This window comes from Cucumis sativus, chromosome 1, assembly GCF_000004075.3.
Source record: "Cucumis sativus cultivar 9930 chromosome 1, Cucumber_9930_V3, whole genome shotgun sequence".
Classification (NCBI taxonomy): domain Eukaryota; kingdom Viridiplantae; phylum Streptophyta; class Magnoliopsida; order Cucurbitales; family Cucurbitaceae; genus Cucumis; species Cucumis sativus.
Genome location: NC_026655.2, coordinates 29,503,734 through 29,522,852, shown reverse-complemented (window position 1 = coordinate 29,522,852; position 19,119 = coordinate 29,503,734). Strand labels below are relative to the sequence as shown.

At 38.0% G+C, this 19,119-nt stretch overlaps 1 protein-coding gene across 1 annotated transcript in view; it reads left to right on the top strand.

Moving 5' to 3' along the window:
- Positions 1 to 4,453: 4,453 nt before the first annotated feature.
- Positions 4,454 to 19,119, top strand: part of LOC101208212 (acetolactate synthase small subunit 1, chloroplastic) — a 34,508-nt gene continuing 19,842 nt past the window's right edge. The window contains exons 1-4 of the mRNA XM_004139048.3: positions 4,454 to 4,830; positions 6,345 to 6,558; positions 14,039 to 14,122; positions 14,308 to 14,376. Of these exons, the coding sequence (XP_004139096.1) occupies positions 4,607 to 4,830; positions 6,345 to 6,558; positions 14,039 to 14,122; positions 14,308 to 14,376 (591 nt within the window). The 5' untranslated portion in view covers positions 4,454 to 4,606. The remainder of the gene's footprint in view (positions 4,831 to 6,344; positions 6,559 to 14,038; positions 14,123 to 14,307; positions 14,377 to 19,119) is intronic.

Genomic DNA, 19,119 nt, shown 5'->3' with positions numbered 1-19,119 from the left:
TGGTGATTTGATTATCATTCAATAAACTTCAAGTTCATAATAAAAAAAACAAGGAAGTAAACAATCCACCTTCTCCTTTAGGGAAAGCAAACTTTTTCTATATAAACTTTTATGTTTCTTCCAGGTGAAAAGCTTTGATGATGTCTCGTATCTTGAGCGTCACTAGACAGATCAAACAAACGCCTAGCTGTTGCATAGGCTGATGCGAGGTCTTGAACCCTCTGCTCATATAACTTAGTCCTTGCCCATGGCTTCAGCCCTTCAACAAAACCAAAGATTTTGTCCTTTTCGGTCATATCAGATATGTCTAACATCAGCTCCGCGAATTGTTTCACATACTCTCGAATAGTTTCAGTGTGTTCTAACTCATGCAGTTTTCATCGAGCCAAAATTTCAACATTCTCGGGGAAAAACTGCGATTGAAGTTCTTTCTTCAAACTGTCCCAGGTGTCAATTATGCAACATCCTTCTTGAATATCGACATGCTGGGACCTCCACCATAACTTCGCATCTTCCGACAAATGCATGGTTGCCGACGTTACTCTGGCTTCCTCTGTAATGATATTTGTGACCTTGAAGTATTACTTTATATCAAAGATAAAATTTTCTAATGCCTTTGCATCTCTTGCCCCACAGAAGGGCTTGGGTTCAGGGATCTTTATTTTGCCAACTGTAATTATTCCTCCCGTCGGTACATGATTTGCCAACACTCGAATCGTAAGATTCACCTTCGTGTTCACCTCTACGATTTCATTTCTAACGACATCGAGGGTAGCTCAAAAATTCTTTGTCATGCCATTTATCACTTCCATGATATTCTTATGAAAATTATCTAGCTTAATAACTCGTTCCTCCATTCGGGCAGCAGAGCCCGACAAACTGTCCCCACGCTTGTAGGTAACATTTCCAGTTCTTATGATTTGTGACCCTAACGTGTCAACTCTAGCCAACAAATCTTGTATGGGTAATCCATTCAAACGAATGGACACCACATCAATAACATCGACTTTCTTAAGTCGCATCTCAAGAAATCGGATGGAATCAAGAACTTCCACCAGGTGGAGCATTTTCTCTTCAATCCCCACCAATCGTTCATCATGGGTCTTACCCATTGCAGTTGACATCTTCCTGTCTCAACTGTCATTCAACCAATTTCGCTCTGAAACCACTTATCATAATCGTAGCGTTTCAATCTTGAGACGGACGATTGTGCGGCACTTGTTCTAACTCAATGAACAAGTCAGCCGATCAAAATTCGAAAATCACAGACAAAGTAGACGTATGATGTAACATTCCTTTGTGTTTTCAGGAAATTTGTTTATAAAATGTAAGAAAGAAAGAAATACATTGAAATCGACGTTACAATATGCATTAAAGATTGTCAGTTGCAAGGAAAAAATGTTGCTTGCAAAGATTACAATTAATGTTTGGGCGGGGATTCAACTTGTATGCCTTCGCTATACTACATTTTGAATATTTTCAACTCTGGTAGGCTTGTATATGAAAATGTCAAAACGTCACACTCAAGCTTTATGACTTAAAACGAAAAGCAACTACTTAAACTAGATACAAGACATAAAGATAAGATAAACTGGGGGTATTCGGAACATACGACCGTGGGCAAACATGCCTTGGAAAAATATGATCGTGACACCTGACACCTCATGCCTCTCATGCACAACCCCACTCTGATGCTCAACCACTTTGTGTAATGCCCAAAAGCTTGGTTTTTTGACCAAAATCTTCCTTCCAATTTTGGAGGTTAATATCTCAAAATCCATAACTTAATTGACAAAACTTCCTTCTACAAAGTTGCTTAGAAATATCTTAAGTATCTTACCTCAAAGTTCCAGCTGCATAATCCAAAGGATGTCTTCTGTAGCCTTCCAGAAGTGCACCTTGGTCATATTGCCCTGAAAACTAACCTTTCTCCCTTTTCTCAACTCAAACTCAAACCTTTTTTTGCTCCTCAATAATTCCGGCATCCCAAGACTACAAACTAGACTCGATTTTTAAGGTTTAGCAAGTGGAAACAAGGAAATGGCTCGAGTGGATTGGATACTCTTCTCTTTCAAAGCTTCTCTATTTATAGAAAGGTTGCATGACTCAAGATTGACATCTATCACCTACTTTTTGATGGCATGCCCTAGTTTTGACACGCTTTCCTAGTCTACTCTAGGCTTTTCTGAGGTAGTTTTCATGTTCTTCATCTCCTACTTAGTAATAACAAAACATCTTTTGATTCGATGCTTTGACCATCCCTTCTTGCATTTACCTAAGCCCCTTTCTTTGACTTCCATGTTTTGCCCATCCTTCTTGTCTTCTAACCCTTTTCTTGGCCTCTAAGTTTCTATGGAACTCCAACCAAGGAATTTCTACAACTACGTACTTTCTATGATTGTTGAAAAATATCGATCAAATGCCATTTTTAACTAAGTGTTGAAATGAAATTTCTTTTTAGTCCAAAACACTATATGTGCTCTTTAATTCGTCCATAAATACTTAAGATCAGGATATAATTCTTTTTCCTGCTCGTTTTACCAAAATACATCCTTGAGCTCCTTAGAAATTTTGAAATTTAAAGAATACTAAAAATTATCTAAAGACTTGGGAATCGGGGTTTGCAGACGTCTCCTCGGAGTGGGAGTGAGAGTGGGTTGAAGGGCATCTACGAAAAAAAATACTATCAGATCTAGAAACGCTTTTAGATATATCTTGTCTAATCACACTTAGTCATATGGATCCCGAAAAGTGATCATGTGTGACGTTTAATGACTTCAAGAGAAGCACGCCTTAATCATAAGCTGGTCGAGTAAGTTATATCGCATCAAGGCTATCGTGTTGCTTAATCATGTTATAATGCATAGACATTCTTTCACTCTCTCTCGCATACAAGTTAGTTCACATATTCATCTCACATCAATTTTCATCCCTTTATAGTTTCTCTAAGTATATTTAAGTAGTGTTATTTTCAATATTATTCTTTTATATGTTAATTGTTTATTTTTTTGTACCCTAATTGAGAAGTAAATCCTAGAACTAATGTCTTGAATCAATTCACTGTGTTTGATCCTGGATCATCCAGGTAAATCTACTATTTTGCTTGCACTTAGGTGAACAGTAGAAAAACTTGTACTCAATAAGAGCTCATCTATTATGCGATGAAGAGGTACAAAGCGAGCATCTCGCATGCTATGATCATAACCAATAAGTCATCACATAAAATCAATCATGCGATACAAAGAGACTTAGTGAGATCTTTGCATGCTGTGAACATGCTTAGTGATGTATCGCCTAGACAAAATACACATTCAACACACTTCACATACTGAGTTCGAACCACAACCAAGTTTTTGGCATCGTTGTCAGGGAATTGATTTTTCAAATGTTAAAATAGAGTATGTGAGAAAGAGTGAAAGAATGTCTTAAATTGTCCATACATCATTCTGTATAGATCACAACACATGGTTTGGTAGTAAAATAAGATAAATTAGGATCTTAAATTCCTTGTAATGTGTTGTTTATCTTTTGCGAATTAAAAACGCGTGGATAGAAGTGAATCTTTTAGCGCATAAACCCTATCTAGTCATATGATAGTCGCTCAATTAGAGCTCATATCGCCACATCCACTACTACTTTGCATGTATATATAACAAACAAGCACGGGACGGGTTGTACACCAACACTCAAACAAACACTAATTTTACTCGGAATGCTAGAAGAGAGAAAGTAAGAAATTCTGATTTATGATATATTGAAATGAGGCGAGGAAGGTGTTTATATAGTGGAGGAAAAAAAAACTTTGGTAATTAACTATGGAAATAAAAACGTTTGATAATTAATTATGAAAACGTTCGGAATTAAGAACAAAGCATAATTAAAACGTTTGAAATAATTTATGACGGAAGAATACAAAAAATACTTTGTTGGTATAAAATATAATACAATTATTGCATCTTGCCTTGTCCGACCGAAGAACAACAATTGCATATGGAGATATTGGCCAACCTATTTTTTCCCATCTCCTCTCTTGTTCCAAAACTTGAGTGCCCTTAGACCTAATCTCACAAATGAATGTGTGGATATTTGAAAAGACTTTCTTAGCAACGTGGAACAAATTAAATGATATTTTAAAAATTTTTCATCAAGAATCCCATAAATATAAAAAGTTTAGAAAACATACATGCAATTAAAGATTTAAACAAAAAGTTAAATGAATAGAAATAATGACCCAAAAATCATACGTCATTTAGATTTAAAAAACGAAAGTATTCAAAGTATATTAACCAAATTCCTCGAGCTTAGTTACATTGCATCCCAAATCCAAATTCCCCAACCTTACATATAAACTTTTGACCTTAGAATTCGGTTACAGCCTCAAACACCCACTAAACTATTCCGGATAATTTAATATCTACATATTCGATTCTTTGTACCTACTCAGAAGACAAAAGGGAAAAAAAAGAAAAAAATGGAAAATAAACGTGAGGAATGCCAAATGTCATTTAGCGTCCGCATGCGGTGCGAGTCATGTAACTGTGTGGTTTGCTTTTAACTCTCCCACTCCTCACTTTTTTTCCGAAACCACTATTCAATCCATTCATCCATGGCGGCCGCCGTAGCGCTTTGCCCAGCTCCTGTAAAAGCTCACAAACCTCCCTATTCTGCACTTGCCTCTAGACATTTCTTCTCTACAAGTTTGATCGTCAAGTACCAGGAAGTGCAGAAATGGAACCGTTTCGAGTTCCAGAGGCTGCAGGTTTCTTCTGCTGCTGTTAATGATAATGCAGTGACTGTAACCGACTCTTCTCGGCCCTCCATTCGTTCTACGTAAGTTTCTTTTGCAAAAAACCCGGTTAATTATCATTCCGTTTTCTTACTTCTTGTTTTTGCTTTTCCAGCACTTCCTTATTCCATTGTTTATTTTGAGTTGTTCGTTTTTTCTAAAACAAGCATGTTCTGTTTGGCTGATTCACTGTTCATTTTTATTTTGCTGTTTTTTAAAAGATATTATTTAATTTAGTGATGATAAATATTCTTTAGTTTCAAGTTTCTTTAATTTTTCCCTCTAAGTAACAACTATTTTGTTGATACGGGGGATTTACCAACACGAGGGCTAATGGGTTTACAGATTCTTTTTGCATTAGCCGAAAAAAGTAATTGCATTACTGTTTACGTCCTTTTTTTTTTAAGGAAGAGAAACGAATTTCATCAATCACATAGTTGTTTCTTATTAGTTTCTTGGAAATCATTTTCATCTAGCTCTTATTTTAGGCTATTTTATAGATTTGATATCCAAACTTTGATTGTTGTTTTTTCTATTTGTTGGAAAGTATGAATAAATTGATTTTGTTTTTTTGTTTTGTTTTTTCGTTTTGTACTCACAATCTTCATTAGAGAGTGTGTTTTTTTGGTAAAGGGATGTGTCTTTCCTCAAAAGACACAACAGTAAACCGAGAGATGTGACTATTTGAGTGACCAAAATAGGGAGAATTGTTACATGCATATTGTAGTGTTCATTGAGTCTCTTGGTTGAAATGATGCATTCACATGTTAGTAACCAGTCCTATTTTGGAAGACAATCCTTGTTCATGGTACCTTCAATAACATTGAGGGAAGGGAACAACCTTGTCTTAAGGAAAAAAAATGTGGATTCAATGGGTTTGGATTAATTGTTTTCATTGTCTCTTTATTATGCTATAATTTATGCTTTATGCTTTATGCTCTTTGTATAACCCTCATGTACCTAGAGTATTAATCTCTTTCATTTTATATCTATATGGATAAAGAGTCCTGTTTCCTTTTCAAAAGAAAAAAAAAACACTGTTTTTTCAATTTAGTTGTAATAAATTCTTGCTATTAGGAAGGTTGCATGAATGTTGCCATGCATATTCAATAGCCTAGCGAGATAAATTAAGAGTGGGTAGGCCAAAAATTATGTTTCAAAATTTTAACTGATTGTCACATCTGCTGTTTTTTCCATCCACCCTTATTATTCACTTGTGACACATCATGTCAAGTTGTTGCTGGTTAATCCAATTTATGCGCCACACCAATATCTAAGTCACAGTGCCAATGACTTATCACAATCAAAATCAGAAGTTTTAGATCATAGTTGGAAGCTTTAAAGTAGGACTATATTAAAGTTTAGTGGTTAAATTTGTGATTTAACATTTCCTTTTATTTTCTTTGTCAAAGCATCTAACTCATTATTTTTATTATATGAGCTATTATGTTTGCCGTAGGAGTAAAGCGGGACTTTATCTCAATTATACTGTGTTTTTAAGATTTCTTACCGTGGATGTTATAAATCAAGGTAACATTGTATTCTTGTTTGCTTTTAGGGTGATGCGACATACTATATCTGTGTTTGTTGGTGATGAAAGTGGAATAATAAACCGAATTGCGGGTGTCTTTGCTAGAAGAGGTTACAACATTGAGTCCCTTGCCGTTGGATTGAACAAGGATAAGGCTCTCTTTACCATTGTTGTTACTGGAACGGAGAATGTCTTGAGACAAGTTGTGGAGCAGCTAAACAAACTTGTCAATGTTATTAAGGTTTGGTTGATCCTTCATGCTATTTTTCTTTATTTTGGGAAGATGTGTGGGTAGTAGGGAACTCTTTTTGCTTGCAGTTTCCTTGTCTTTTTCGGGTTGCTGTTGACATAGGGAATTCGTGGGTGATAGTTGGGGTAGTATTTGATCTTGGAAGAGCATTTATAGAAGAAATTCAAGTAGGTTAAAGTAGAGGAGTTTGCTACCAAGAGAAAAAGATCATTCATTTATGATATGAAATCTGATCAAGGGGTTAGTATTCTTGAAGATAACAAAGGACTGTAGAAGTTCATACTTGTTACAAGATAATCAAATTTATGTTTCAGAAGGCTTTAGTTGGAGACATCCAATGGACATATTTGATCAATGGTCGACGAAAAAATCTTATCAGATCATGGTTTGTTGTTGTTTTGCTTTGATTTTACACGCTAGTTATATCATTAGGAAGCTCATCATATTTCCTCTTTGATTTCTTTGTTAATGGTGTTTACATTTTGTCCAGATTCTAAATTCTAGGGGATGTTTGTTTGTGGAGCTTAATTCTTTTAACCGCTTTTTCTCCGGTTGTTCTTTTTCCTCTTATGTGGTTCTCCTTTTCCAAGACCTTTCTTATTTTATTTGCTTTGGAAGTTGAGATTGTTTACCTAGGAAGGCATGCATGGGAAGATTGGCATTATTGATTTAATGCATAAGGCTTCCTCTATATTTTCGGGATTGGAGTGGTGTGTTCTATGTAAAGGTTCCTCAAAGAGTTTGAACCACTTGTCATGGAGTTATTAGCTTTGCATCCTTTCTTGTGATTTGTTTACGAAGTTCTTCGATGTTTCTTTGATACATAAAGGTTCCCATCGATTAATGGTGTAGGGGCTGTGCTCCATTCTCCATATGTAGATATGGAACAATTTTTTGGTAGACCATCTTTTTGGCCATTTTGTGAAATATTTGGTTTAAGAGAAGCAATTGGGCTTATGTACAGAAAGAGTTTGGGTGGGCTTACTGCCTTCCTGTGAAGGTGGACGGTCTTTATCTCCGATATTAAACTCCTTGCAAGTTTTGCCTCTTTTAATTCTTTTTGGATGGTTGTTGATGTAATAAGAATAAGGCTAAAAGAAAGCTATATTAGTTAGAGTAGAAGACAGCTGTAGTTAGTTAAAACAGTTAAAGTAGAAGAAAGCTATATTTGTTAGAGTAGAAGACAGCTGCAGACCCGATTCTTGGACGGATGGCTGGCCGGAGAGCAAGAAACCCAGCTGCGAGGGATGACCGTGAGCAAGAAGAGGCGGAAGAGATCGACGCCCTCCCACCAAAGACATCGACGATTCGCTTGCTGGCCATCGAGAACTCTTTGGGAGATCTTCACGACAAGTCCGATAGGATGATGGGAAACCTCGATGCTCTGACCCGGAGAGTAGCAAACTTACCAGCGCCACCACAAATAGAAGCTAACGTACTCAATGGCAATAATTTCGATGATAGACGATGATGACGAGTAAGAGGATAGTACAGGAACTTTAATAACCAAAGGGACAACCATAGAGGGAGACGTGACGATTTCCCACCAAGGTACTCCGATGAAGATACTCATGAAGATCAACAAACTTCAGAAGACGATACCTCAAGTGTAGATGAGCAGGACAATGTCTGGAACTATAATGAAGATGCACGAATGAGACGAAACAATAGAAAATATGACACAAGAACAACAGCTTACCACGACTACAAAATGAAGATTGATCTCCCAACATATAATGGCAAGTGTGACATATAGTCCTTCCTAGATTGGATTAAAAATACGGAGAATTTCTTCAAGTACGAAGACACTCCTGAATGGAAGAAAGTCCACCTGGTAGCACTGAAGCTTCGAGCCGACGCATCAGCATTGGGACCAACTGGAGGTTAATAGACAGAAATATGGGAAGTAGCCCATCAGATCTTGGGAGAAGATGAAGAAGTTATTAAAGGCACAATTCTTACCGCCGAACTACGAACATACGCTATACAGTCAATACCAGAACTGTTGGCAAAGTACACGGTTAGTGGCTGACTACATAAAGAGTTTCATCGTCTAAGTGCAAGAACAAATCTAAGCGAGAACGAGCAACACCAGATTGCAAGAGCCTTCAATTTGATATAAAGGAGAGGGTAAAGCTGCAACAATTTCGACTTTTATCCAAAGCAATCTCTTTCGCAGAGACAGTACAAGAAATGAATGCCGCTCGAACCAAGAATATAGGTCGGAAGACACCGTGGGAGACGACCTCAACAAAGAGGCCAAATTACTCCAATAAGACGGTTGATCAGCCCTCAACCTCCGTGCAAGGAAAAGGGAAAGAGATCGAAATACAAGACCGGGCCGACGAAAAGAAAAAGGAAGCAGCAAACAGAGGCAAGCCTCAGAATAACTACACCCGACCATCACTAGCAAATGTTTTCGATGCGGCCAACCTAGGCACTTGTCTAACACGTGCCCCCAACGAAAGACAATAGCATTAGCTGATGAAGAAGGCGGTTCAACGAGTGAAGATTGCAAGGAGATGGACGAAGAAGAAGGTGAATTACTTGAAGCCGATGGTGGAGATAGAATCTCGTGTCATACAAAGGGTACTCATTGCCCCAAAGGAAGAAACAAACGTGTAGCGCCACAGTCTATTCAAGACAAGGTGCACAATTAATGGGAAGGTATGCGACGTGATCATTGACAGTGGAAGTAGTGAAAATTTTGTGGCAAAAAGGTTAGTGACTACACTGGACCCCTACAAGATAGGCTGAGTAAAGAAATGAGGAGAAACCATGATCAATGTAACCTGTGTAGTTCCCCTTTCCATCGGAAATGGGTACAAAGATCAGATCATTTGCGATGTAATGGACATGGATGTGTGTCATCTCCTCCTAGGAAGGCCGTGGTAGCATGACACTCAAACCTTACACAAGGGGAGAGAAAATACCTATGAGTTTTGCTGGATGGGCAAGAGGGTAGTTCTACTCCCTCTAGCAAAGAAAAGCGGTGAAGGAAGGAGACAACACAAACCTAATGGCAATTATTCATCACCGTTGGTGGCAAGAAGCTGCTTAAAGAAAGGGAACAAGACCTCCTAGGACTGGTTATTGTCTATAAGTCCAAAGAAGAGCAGCTTGAAGTTATAGAACCTAAGTTGCAGCAGTTCTTCGATGAGTTCCCACACCTAAGGAAAGAACCCGTGGGGCCTCCACCCCTTTGAAACATACAACACCGGATAGACCTCATGCCAGGAGCATCTTTACCAAACTTACCCCACTATAGAATGAGTCCTCAAGAATACTAAATCCTCCACGATCATATTGAAGACTTACTCAACAAGGGACACATTAAGCCTAGCTTAAGCCCTTGCGCTGTACCTGCCCTACTCACACCAAAGAAGGACGGAACCTGGAGAGTGTGTGTGGACAACAGAGCCATTAATCGCATCACAATGAAATACCGCTTCCCCATTCCACGCATTGTTGATCTCTTAGATCAACTCGGCAAGGCCACAATTTTATCAAAGATTGATCTAAAAAGTGGCTATCATCAGATACGAATTAGATCGGGAGACGAATGGAAGACAACGTTTAAAACTAATGAAGGCCTGTTCGAGTGGCTGGTGATGCCTTTGGGCTGTCCAATGCCCCTAGCACGTTCATGAGACTTATGAACCAAGTATTACATCCCTTCGTCAACAGATTCATAGTGGTTTATTTCGACGATATACTTGTGTACAACACCAATACTGATGAACATTTTCTACATCTACGAAGACTATTCCAAGTTCTAACAGAAACATAGCTATATATCAATCCTAAGAAATGCACATTTCTGAGAAGGGAAATCGCCTTTCTCGGGTCCTTGATCAAAGAAGGAAGCATAAGTATGGAACGAGAAGATTGACACCATCCATACTTGGCCAACGCCAACCGATATTAAAGAAATACAAGCCTTCCTTGGCTTAGCCTCCTCCTACAGAAAGTTCATCAGAAACTTCAGCTCCCTTGTGGCTCCACTCATTGACTGTCTAAAAAAGGGGAACTTTAAGTGGACCCAAATACAACAAGGAAGCTTTGACGACATTAAAAGAAAGTTGACTTCTAGTCCTATACTCCAACTACCAGATTTTACTTCACCATTTGAAGTAGTTGTGGATGCATGCGATACAGGAATTGGGGCCGTCCTTTCTCAACAAAGTCACCCCATTGAGTATTTCAGTGAAAAGCTAAGCTCATCCAGGCAGTCTTGGAGCACCTATAAGCAAGCCAACTTGTGCACCTCGAAATCATAACTCAAGCTTAGAAATATCCTTTAGAAATCATTTAATGCAAGTTGCTCACAAGCTATTGCTTGTGCACTTGAAGTCCAATTTGGAAATCTTGATCATTTTAAGTAAAACATTTTAATGCAAATCACTCACAAATTTGAAGCTTTTTTCCTGGGCCTGAGAAAATTCACCAAACTTCACTTATCCTGAAAATAGGGTATTTATACTCCATTTGGCTCATAATATTCAGAAAATATCTAAACTCCAAGCAAAATATGCCAAAACATAAAAAAATGCTAAAAAATGTCAAGTAGGCTGGCTACTAAGCAGGGCATGGATGATAGGCTGTACGTGCAGGCGCAGGCCTAGAGGCTTGGCCGTGTAGTAACCTTGCAACCCTGACATGCTGTGAGCTGTGTGTTTGCGTGCAGGATTGGCTACACGCTCTTTGTGCCGTGCTGTGCGTTGCATATGACTTCCTTGTTTACGTGCGCATGGTGTCACAATCACAATCTTTTAAATGTGAGATAGGCAATTGTGTGACACTTGCTCTAATCCAGCGAGCATGTCAATCTTATGAAAACAAAAAATCCACAGACAAATTCACTATACAATGTGGCTTCCCTTCACGTTCAAGAGAAAATGGTTGTATAAAACGTGAGAGAGAAAGAAAAGCTTGGTAAACATCATTTAAAGAAAGTGTTGAAGACTGTCAATTGCAAGGAAAACTTGAATTGCAAAGAGTACGTCAAGGTTTGGTCAAGGATATGACTAGTGGGTCTCCTCTATAGTACATTTTAAATATTTTAAAGTTTGATAAGCTTGCATATCAAAAGTTTGAATAGCTCCAAAATACTTAGCACTACTTAGTTTTCCTTCAAAAGCGACCTTTGAATTTTTCTTCACTTCGATGCCTTTCTTCCTAGTGTTCTTTCTTCTTGGCCGTCCTTCCCTTGATACTAGACTTAGTTTAGGAGCTTTTTCAAGTGGAATTACTCAATTGGCACGAGTGGATTGTGAATACACTTCATCCAAAGTTGTCCTTATATAGTGATCCTTGCATGCTTCTTAATTGACACCTTCCTTCTCGCCTCTTCCACTTTATACTTGTTACTTTCCACCTCATGCTGCTTACCTTACACCTTCTACTTGGCAAAACCTAGATGTCTTGCATGTTGTCCACTTGTACTTCACCTCACTTCTTAGCTCATCAAGCTTAGGTTATCATTTGGCTGTCTACCTCTTTTTTCGTGAGGGTTCTTTAATAAATTTTTGCTGCCTAGAACGCCTAGGGCTTCCTCTTGCTCGCGTAAAACTCTCAATCATTCCATAATGGCTTCAACAAACCATGCCATCTTGACTAGCATTTGGTCGCATTGCCCCTTTGCATGCATGGTGTCATGAGCATGCTTGTCTAGGCGCTGATTGCCTATGGCCGCATGCTCAAACATCCTCAAACCACCTTATCTATATGTTTTGTACTTAGTTTAGTTTGTTACTTTTCTTTTGAGGTCGTTGACCTTGGGTGTGATATTTCACATTTTTCATATGCAAGCCTGTCAAACCTAAAAATGTTTAAAATGTACTAGAGGGGAGATCCACTAGTTGAATTTCCCACCAAGCCTTGTCCCACTCTTTGCAATCGACAATCTTCCATGCTTTCTTTAATGATGTTTTCAATGCTTTTCTTTCTCTCTCACGTTTTATAGAACCATTTTCTCTCAAAACGTGAAGGGAGGCTACATCATATAGTGAGTTTGCCTGTGACTTTCAGATTTAGTACGACTGACTTGTTCACCAAGTTAGAACAAGTGCCACACAATCGCCCTTCCCGTATCTGAAAGGTTGTGATTGTGACACATGGCAGTGCCTTGGCCGTATGGCCTATGGTCGCAAGACACCCCACTTGGCTACATGGCTTAAGCCACATGCTAACTGTGTTCTGAGGTTTTTAACACTTCCAAAACGCCTACCTGGTGTCACAATCGTAGCGTTTCAACCTCGGGATGGACGATTGTGCAGCACTTGTTCTAACTCGATGAACAAGTCAGCCGATCAAAATCTGAAAGTCATGGACAAAGTCGACGTATAATGTAACCTTCCTTTGCGTTCTTGAGAAAATTGTTTATAAAACGTGAGAAAGAAAGAAATACATTGAAATCAACGTTACAATATGCATTGAAAATTGTCAGTTGCAAGGGAAAAGGTTTGCTTGCAAAGAGTACGACAATGCTTGGGCGGGGATTCAACTACTATGCCTCCCCTATAGTACATTTTGAACATTTTCAGCTTTGGTAGGCTTGCATATGAAAATGCCGAAATGTCACACCCAAACTTTATGACTTTTAAAATGAAAAACAACTACCTAAACTAGATATAAGACATAAAGATAAGATAAATTGGGGGTATTCGGGCATATGGCCATAGGCAAACATGCCCTGGACAAGTATGACCGTGACACCTAGCACCCCAAGCCTTGTCAACCAATGTCTTTGGCCACCTAGCCTTGTGCTATAGAGGTTATCTTGACACCTCTTGGTCACACCAAAACAATCCTTCTTGGCTGCCTCGGAGTATGTTAAACATTTAGCCAATATTTGGTCAATTTCCAAACATCCCTCAGGCCATTTGTCATCTTAAAAACAATGAGACATCTTCTATAACACTTGATCTTAACCATTCACTCTCAATAAAATTCTTGTCCAATCAACTTGTAGCACAAATCTTGAATCATCTTTCTCCAACTAACCTCAACTCCTCCTGAGTTCCTTAGATGACTTGAGGATTTCTTGTGTTGGGTTTACATGGTTTCTTGATGTACACCACATTCTTTTGTAATTATGGTCTTTCCATGATTTTCAACAACTTGTTTAGTTGTCTTTTTGGGTGCGTGGGTGTGTGTGTGGGGAGGGTTCTTTTGTCTTGCTTGGAATATATACATCTGTTTCCTATAAATTTTTTTTTATTGAACTCCTTGAAAGAAATTTCTTCTCTGGAATTATCCAATAAAGAGATCTTAAAAATCCCATGATTCCTTTTCCAGAGTTAGTTAGTAAGTTGTTTCTTAGGGTAAATGATTAGGGACAGTCATGGAAGACTTGACATTATTGTGATCTAATATTGAAACCTATCTTGAATAAACGAATATTAGTGAGAAGTGAATAAGCAGTCACTATGCCATTTATCATACCTTTCTAGATATTTCAATTAATCAGGTAGAAGATATCTCAAGACAGCCCCAAGTGGAGCGTGAGTTGGTGCTTATGAAACTCAATGCAGATTCAAGTACTCGTGCTGAGGTGATGACTTGCACTAAGTTTTTTATTGTATTTTGCACCTCTGATTTTTCTTTTCTAATAGTTGGCACAGTTTCTCATTAAAGAAAACCTAATATCCTTTGTTGAGAATTATTAAAGCTTCGATTTCTATCACTCCATCATCATCTTCAACTTCAGTCTTATACCTCTCTTTTTTCAATATTCAGATAATGTGGTTAGTAGACATCTTCAGAGGAAAAATTGTGGATATTTCAGAACATTCAGTGACTATTGAGGTAACTACTTTCAGATTCTTTCAAAACATTCATTTATTGCATGGTGGACGACCAGTCTTCTATTTGAATATCAGCATCTTATCATAGAAAACACATGTCAATATCTTAAAAAGTATATTCTCTTTTATTAATTTAATCAATAATCAATTCTATCTGTTTTAATGTCAAATTGTTATTTGTTTATTAAGAAAATTTATATTTACAAGTCTGGGTGATGGGAGATTCTCAGTTAGTAGAAAAAAAAGTTAAGAATGGCATTTAAGGTTATTTCTCATTTTCCTTTTGTATACCATCATTATTCTTTATTTGATTGGTCAAGGTATATAACAATGTTGTTAAAATCGTACAAGACACGAGCTGTATCATATGATTCTCAATCCTCTCATCTTCTACCCTTTGGCATCATGGTCAATTATTTTCGTTGTTTGCTAGAAGATGAGGAAATCATAGGATTCCAACCACTCCTCGGTAAAATTGTAGATAAAATTCCTTATCAAAATCAAGACAGTCGGGTTTGGTCTTTAAATGGCAGCTGGAAGTTCACGGTTAAGTCCCTTACACATCACTTATCCCCTTCCTCCCCTTTGTACAGGTCACTATATAAAGCCATTTGGAAGTCCGACAGTCCAAGAAGGGTGAATATTCTGTTTTGGATATGATAATGGGAAATTTGAATGTATCCTCAGATATGCAACATAAACTGCCTAACAACTGGCTAACAACTGCCTATCCCCTTCCAATTGTCCGTTGTGTCTACAGAATAAAGAAGATCCACTGCAGTTATTCATTTTCTGTAAATAATCGGCTATGTGTTGGGAAAACCTTTTTAAAGAGTTTAATCTACCTTGGGTTTTTGGAGCAGATTTTAGAGACAAAGTGAAGACTTTATTAAGAGGTTCCAACTTGCATAAAGAAGCTACACTACTTTGGGAGAATGCGGTGAAAGCTATCTTGGCATAACTGCAGAAATTTGGTTTGAAAGAAACCAGATATTCTTTCATGATAGATCAATGGGTTGTTTTGATTGCTTTGATATAGCACACATAAATAACTCCTCTTGGAAAACTTTTCGAAAGCTACACAATCCAAGATCTCAACTTAAATTGGAGAGCTTTCATCTTTCCGCCTTAATTTTGTTGCTTTTATTTTATTTTGTTACCTTTTCTTCTCTTTATTATGGCTACTTCTCTTTGTACTAAATTCCTTACTAGCCAAGGTCTAGTAAGTACTCATGATCGTGGCTTAGTATTGAGTTCATTCTCTCCCTTTTGCTTTTGTTCGTTTATTTTCTCCTTTTTGCTTTTGTTCTTCTGGGTATGATGAGGTCGCTCAAGGGGCGTCAACCTAGTTGAGATGCCTGATTGCGACTAGATTAGAGTTTTGAAGTAGGCGTTTTGATGATTGACATTGAAGCTAGGTGACACAAGATGAAGGGAACTGCAGCCAAGAGCAAGCTAGGCGTTTTGGAGTTTAATGTGAGATGATGCTAGGTGAGGAGAGTTAGGAATCTTCGAGGAAATTTCCTAATTGGGTTTAATTAGTGGGCTACGTGTTAAGGTTAAGCTTAAGCATGACTAAGAGAAATATTGAACTAACACGTGCAATCCTTCAAGCAGGAGCTGGCGAACTAAGAGAGTTTAATGAGTGACTAATCCCCACTTATGACTATTATAAATAGGAGAAGAGGGCAGAAGAGAAGAAGGTTATTATGAGATTTTGTTAAGAGAGAGCTGAAATGTTGTGCTGCTATTATGTGCACATAATGAGTAGGATCACATGACGAAGCTGGCCAATGCGTAAAGGAAGTGTATTGGGTTAGCAAGCTTGAGAAACAAGAAATGCATTAGGAAATTCTCCAAGGGATACTGATGAAAAGGCCATCACATCAGTCTATGCGTGAGAATGGTTCATGTTCTTGGTGAAAAGAATATGAAAGGCTAATGTGTGGTTTATGTTTTAATGAAAGAGGCGTTGTTGAGAGCCTGTTTAATGAAAATAAATTTGTTGACTCTATTGTTTTCCTAGGAAGATTTTCCAAAACATCTCTCACTAAGTATCTGACTTATGGTTTAAGTTTCCATTTCTTAGGTTACTAGGCGTTAAAGGCCAAATTGAGAAGGGTAAGACAAGTTTCTACGCGTTGAGGCGTTAGCCAGACATTTAAAGTTGAAGAAGTGGCAGAAGGCATTTGAGGCCTTAAGTTTTGTTTTTTTGTTTTTTGAAATGGAGACAAAAACTTCTTTATTAATTGAACTCAAAATACAGAACAATATAGAAGTAAACAAGGGAGTCCTAGAGGGATTGAGAAGCGAACCCGGACATCTCAACTAGGTTGACACCCCCATAGCACCAAACAACATATCCCGAGTACAACCAATCAAAATAATAAAGAAAACATAATAAAAGCAGCCAGCATAGTACAAAGGTCCAGAAAATGATATGGGATCAGAAGAAACAACAAGAAACTAATGGGGGGGGGGGGGGGGGGGGGGGCAATCTAAAACAGGGGCAATCCTTCAGGGCTTCAAAAAGCAGTAGAGGGCTACAGACTGTATCTGCAGACATTGAAACTGAGGCAGCAAAAGATTAGGTAGGTTGAGAAAGCAAGGCAGCCCAGTTAAGGAAAATGTCTTGGATGGAATAATTAGCGAACTCCTTTTTAAGGGAACACCAAGCTGCTGCATTAAGGTCTGCTACATGTTGCCCTTGGTCTTGCTTTGTCATGGAAGATACGTTGATTTCGTTCAAACCATGATTATCAAAGTAAAGCTTTTGACAAATCGTCCCATATGATACTTGATTTTTTGGGCAAAACTGGACCCGATAGAAGTTGAGCCACACTAGCACTTAGTGAAATGTAAAAACCCAAGCTAATTAAACAAGGAGAAAATCCTTGCTCAGCAGAAGGAAGAGACAGGACAGGTTAGGAAAATATGAGAAAGATTCTCACTAGCCTTCAAACATAGAGGACAAATTGAGGGGGAGAGGCTTTTATTAGGGGCTTTGTTTTGCAAGATTTCTGAACTGTTGAGGGACCCAAAGACCATGATCCAAATCAAAATATTAATTCTCCCGGCTTGCCTGTTTTCCAAATTGTTGAAAAAAGACGTTTATCCATTGGGGTGGCAGATTTTAAGTGAGCCAAAAGAGACTTGACTGAAAACTGACCTTGAGGATCAATGGACCATGTTCTATAATCGTTGGAGTTGACCACTTTGTTTAAGTATCATTGTAAATCAAGCATGTAATATGTATATTTGGAACACGTGATGTTTTTTTTGAAACGGAGACAAGCTTCTTTATTAATAAAGGTAATTGAGACTAAAGCTCAAAGTACAAGAGAATTATACAAAGAGCAAAAAATAAAGACAAACAACCAAACAAACTGCCCAAAGACGACCTCGGTCAATAAAAGGAAAAAATGACCAAAACAAAACAAATGCAAAGAACAAGCTAAAAAGGCGAAAACCAACCGAAAAAATGAAGATAAAACAGATCCAAAATGAAGAGAACTAAATACAAAGCATAACAAAATAACTTTCTCAAAAGGAAATCATTCGGATCTAGAGACTAGCAAAAAGATGCAACCGGTGAACTCAAAGCTAACTTGCCAAAGTAGTCCAAACCCAGAAGAGGAACAAAAAAATCTTTCATAATATCAGCATCAGCAAAAGGTTGTACATCCTATACAACGCCTTAACACACCATGTTGAATCTTCAAATTGATGTTCCAATTGAAAACTCATCCCCCATGCATGAAGAAGTACTAAAGATATATACCAAAAATTTCTCCCATAGGCTTTAATAGATTCCAGCACCTTTTTCAACCATAACTTGATTCATGAAGAACAAGATAATCTCATAGAATAATCTTGAGAAATATTAGAAGAGCAACTATAGTTTCTGGCAATGAAGACTTCTAAAGATGAGTTGCACAAAACATTAACATTTTTGCCTGAACTAAATACTTGGCAGTTACCATGAAAAGCCAGCGATACTTTACCATAGGAACCACGGGCAAACCTTTTCTTTAGGGATGGCTGCACTTTTAAGTTAGGCCAGAATAATTCCACATTCATTGACTATTGACATCAACTCTTTAGGCAAATCTAGTGGAAAATTATTTGGGAGAAAACCTTCCTTATTAAACAAAACAATTAAGTCCCTCGCTTCGAATTCTGAATCCAATTTACGGTCAACTTCACTAAGATCAACTGATTCTTCACTGCTAACACTGATAGGAGATAAAATTTCGGGCTGGACTTTAGGACTTAAGTCAGCTTTACAAGAGGAGCCTTGCTGACAAGATGTTTTTGCAATGGAGGTGGAGGATTTTGAAGTGTTGAGACACTTTGAAGGAGAAGAGCTATTTACTGACTTGGAAAAATGCTCAGGGACTTGGGTTTTAGAGCTGTATACTTCCAAGAGATCTGGGTTGTTGACAGAAACTGAATGCTTATGGTGTTATTCGGAAAAGAGTCCAAAGGGGGAATTTTAAGGTCGCAAACCCCATTTAATTCAGATTTTAGCAGGGCAGTCCACACGTTGTTGAAGGAGGTTTGCTTGCGGATATAGTGTTTAAGAATTTTTGGAATAAGAGAGGATTTACTGCCTTTGGCACCCTTGGAACGGTTGAAAAAGCCCACTTCTGAGGAAAGATGGCCCCCTGTTTTGAAGGGAACAGACCGAACGGTAGAGGGGAGAAGAGCGGAAAAAGTGAGAGAGAGAACTTACCTTTTCTTG